The following is a 4,641-nucleotide window of genomic DNA, read 5'->3' on the forward strand; positions in this document are numbered from 1 at the left end:
AAATTTTTCCAACCTTAGCCATCGGGAGCTTTTTCAAATTGCTTCCTATGTCCCCTTAAAATGCCCCATTATTTTTTTAAAGACTCCCTCACTTTTTGTCACTGGAAGATGCTTAAGATTCTACTTGGATGCTCCTTGCCCTAGCCCCAGAATTGGCCGTTTCTCTAATTATTTCTGGTTCCTTTTATTAGGGAATGCTATTAAAAACCAGGATGGGTGCTTGGTGGGCTTGTTGCTACTGGGTGTTATAGCTTCTAGAATCTCTCAACAGACAGTTAGAACATATATATGCTAAACCATGTATACATACATATCTATAATTATTTCTGCATCTACCCATCTGTATCTATATTAATCTAAAGATGAATTTATACTGATATCTCCAACCCTAATTTCATACTGCATGGTTCTCTCTAACCTTCTCCTTTGCCTATCTATAACCTTCTGTTCCAACAGTTAGAAACTTAGTGGTTTCCACTGTTTGCCACCTATTCACTTATTTCTTCAATCCCCGGATACGTGCACTGCAGTTTCATGATAGTAAACCTGTACCCCTGTGAGAAACATTACAAACCAGAGAACTGTGTTTATGCACTATACTTTTTTAATTTAGTTTCATAGTCCACACAGAAAGCTGTTTTCCAAAACTACTTATACCAGCTCCTTTTCCACCTTTCTCTCCAGTGAGACTATGTCATACATTTGTAATACAGTGTGATTCTTCTTTCAGACCCTGCATTTCATCCCAGAATCCCCTGATCTCCTAGCTAATTTTTTTAATTGAATACATAAGATTCACTTTTTGTGCTATGAAGTTCTATGGGATTTGAAAAATGCACAGGTACAGAACCTTATAGATTATTTCCACCACCCTGAAAATTCCCTGGGCCTCTATAGTCAAACACTACTCTCTCTCCAGATCTCTAGAAACTACTTATCTATTTTTCTTCCCTATAGTTTTGCCTTTTCCAGAATATCATGTAGATGTAATCATATGTTCACTTAGTAAATGCATTTAAAATTTATCCATATTGTTGCGTGAATTAAAAATTTGTTCCTTTTATTTCTAAATTGCATTCCATTGTATGAATATACCACATTTTGTCTGTCCATTCACCTATCAAAATTTACCTTCATTGCTTCCAGTTTGGGGTGGTTATGAGTAAAGCTGCTATAAGCATTCATGTGCAGTTCTTATGTAAACATAAATTTTTTAATTAGTTTGGTAAATACCCAGGAACACAAATGCTGGTTTGTACAGTTAATATATGTTTAACTTTATAAGGATCTGCCTGACCATCAGCTGTGTGATTTTCCATCCGCAATGGCAATGAATGAGAGTTCCTGTTGCTCTACATCCCCACCAGTATTTGATATTGTCTGGTTTCTGAATTTTAGTCATTTTAATAGGGATGCCATTATGCTCTGAAGATTCAATTTGTTCTAATTAGATAAGGTTATAGTCAGAGGTCTAACCCTCCACTAGCATAGGGGCAGGCAAGAGGTACCCAAAACTTGGTCTACATTGTACTTCCTATCAGAATTTAAATTTATAGAAATGGAAAAAAAGGTTTGAAGATGCTTGAAGTTCACATGTTGCAGATGTAGCAGTAGGTGAGATTGGATTCTGCTTGCGGACTCTACAACAGTTCTTGCTTTATCATTCCTAGGAATGCCTTGGTTCTTACCCAATTGCAAGGCTTTTTCTCCGGCTTTTCTCTTCATTTAATGTTTCCACAAACCCTTCCAATATATTCCCCTTGCTTAACTAGCCAAAGTGATTTTTCAATATTTTACCAACAAGTAAACCTACTTGGAATGCACTCAATAAGGCAAATGAAAAAGCAATGTTTGTAGCTGAAGTGCAGAAAATTGTTAAATATTGATTGATTGATTGGAAATATTAATAAAGAATGAATAAGATTCATTTTTGAAATCTAGAACCACATTCAGAATACCACAGACACACACACACACACACACACACACACAAACACTTTTGTAGGAAAAATATTGAAGTAGTCTTTGGTTAAGGAATTTTTCCATTTGGAATACATAAGAATTAAAAGAGAAGCTTATTTTTACTAAGTATGTTAAATACCATAATACTACTGCTCTACTATTCCCCTCCCTCCCATTCTGATCCTCCTTTTTTAAACCTCTGAAAAGAATCATACTCTCATAATTGCTGGTATCTTTCAAAACCTTGATTGACTATATTGATACCTTGATATTATAGAAGTAGGCAAACATACATAAAACAGTACATCTTTTACATTATCCCCTCACTTCTTCATCTTCCTATCAACATTGCAATTTTATCCCATCATATACAAATGAAAGAGATATAATGGGGCAAAACCTTGATACTTTTCTTCAGCAATCTTTTCTGTTGGTCTTATCATATTGGGAGATTTGAAATACCTACAATTCACATTTAAAAGTCTGTGCCTGAATTGGGAAAATCATAACAATTTGATAACAAAATACTACCTGAAATATGCAAATGCCCTCATTAAAGTGTAATATCAAATACAACAAATGTCAGGAAGACAGAAAGATCACATAAAATTTAAATATCAAATGTACAGCAGTAAAAACTGTAAGCATATAAATAGCAACAATCAAAGAAAACAAAATGATCAAGTACTAACTAGTGAAAGTTGTTTGAAATATCTAGAGAAATTTTGCCCCCTCAAAATAGGGCATCAGCACTAAAGACTTTCTTTGTGGATTTGAGTATTTAGTTTTTAGAAGATTGGACGCAGAATATCATTCTCTATCTCTTTGACATTATAACAAATCAATAACCATCAATTCTGAAAATAAATACCAATTGAGTACAATTGAACAGCAATGATTCATTGAGTTGTTCTGTCAAACTCATAATGGCACAGAAAAAGAAAACTTATACCATAACTTTTATTGAAGGATTATAAACCCAGAATCAAGTCACTGTGGATAGATTTTATAAAACTAAATATTACAACCCAGCCGCTAGTTACATAGGATTATGCATTCTGAGTTTAACATCCTACCAAAGCAATTTTTCTGCCCACTAGCTCAATAGGTGCAGAGGAAAAAAGTTAAAATTAAATCCTACTTTCTCACACTGTCATAAAGTAATACCAAGAAAGAGCAAGGAGTATATTTCTGTTTATGCAATGGCTGCAAATTTTACTGATGCCCATGCTCAAGATATTCAGGTATTACACTGCTCTTACCGAAGAGTGAATGATGGATTAGTGCTACTCCTTCAGTGAAGAAAATTCATTTGTGGAATAGTCAATTTAAAGGATCCTTAAGTGACTCAAGTTTGACCCCATATGAAAAGCAAATCAAAATGAAAGAATCAGTGGACCCATTAATGAGGAACTCACAAGAAAATAGAATTAAAATAAAGCCTTTTTGTTCCATAAGATTTTTCTCAAAGCTTGTTTGACATCCTTGTTTCTTAGAGAGTAGATCAGAGGGTTTAACATGGGTGTGACCAATATGTAAAATACTGAAGCCACCTTGTGAAGTTCAGGATTACTTGAAGGTGTGAGATACACAAAGATGACAGTCCCATAAAGCAAACTTACAACCCCCAGGTGGGAGCTGCAAGTGGAGAAGGCTTTCTTTCTCCCTTCACTGGAGGGGATCTTCAAGACTGTGGTCCCAATATACATGTAAGATACTACAATGACAACTATTGGGGGCAAAATAATGAGGGCAGCCAAACTCAGAGATACCATTTTATTGACAAAGAGATCAGAACAGGAAATCTTCTCAATTTGATAAGAATCACAGTAGAAGTGATCAATGACTCGGGATGCACAGAGAGACACTGAGAATGTTACATTGACTTGGAGGATGGAACTGACCCAGCCACAGAAATAGGAACCAGCAACCAGCTGAGTGCAGAGGCGTCTTGACATGTGGACACTGTAAAGAAGAGGATTGCAGATGGCACTGAAGCGATCATAGGCCATGGCTGCCAGGACAAACCCCTCTGTTACAATGAAGAGGGCAAAAAGGAATAACTCGGCAGCACAACCTGCAAAGGAGATGGTCTTTTTCTCAGACAGGAAGTTGACCATGGCTTTAGGAGCAATAACAGTGGAGTAGAAGAGGTCAATGAAGGAGAGATTGCTTAGAAAAAAATACATTGGTGTGTTCAGCTGGGAGTCAGTCACAATGATTGCCATCATACTAATGTTCCCCAAAAGGACCATGCCATAAACCAGCAGGAAGAGGAGGAAGAGGAGAATGTGGAACTCTGGACGGACCCTGAAGCCTACAAGAATGAAGTCAGTTACATCTGAGTGGTTGCCTGCTCCCTTGTCACTCATGGCAGGAACCTGCTAAGAGGTACAAGCCAAGGTTAAAAATTGAACTTTCTGTCTATATCCTGGTATCATAAAAATATCGCTTTTCTGTTCTAGAAGACATTAAAATTTTTGTTGTCATCTCCTTTTTGTCATCCAATTCTGGTGAAATGCTGCACACTTTTATAGGAACTGAATATGAGGTATATTGTAATTGCCCATCATTGCACAAATAGTAAGTTACCAAACTCATTGTTCCTAATATGCTTCTCTAAATCCAGCACCCTTTCCATTATAACATATGCACCTTTCACTCAAGCATTGTTTCTTT

At 36.2% G+C, this 4,641-nt stretch overlaps 1 protein-coding gene across 1 annotated transcript; it reads right to left on the reverse strand.

The window, feature by feature from the left end:
* Positions 1 to 3,392: 3,392 nt before the first annotated feature.
* On the reverse strand, positions 3,393 to 4,334 carry LOC134391695 (olfactory receptor 9K2-like). The gene has a single exon (XM_063115672.1). The coding sequence runs from the start codon at positions 4,332 to 4,334 to the stop codon at positions 3,393 to 3,395; it is 942 nt and encodes a 313-aa protein (XP_062971742.1).
* Between the last annotated feature and the right edge of the window lie 307 nt (positions 4,335 to 4,641).

The sequence above is a fragment of the Cynocephalus volans genome, chromosome 12 (genome assembly GCF_027409185.1).
Source record: "Cynocephalus volans isolate mCynVol1 chromosome 12, mCynVol1.pri, whole genome shotgun sequence".
In the NCBI taxonomy this organism is placed as follows: Eukaryota; Metazoa; Chordata; class Mammalia; order Dermoptera; family Cynocephalidae; genus Cynocephalus; species Cynocephalus volans.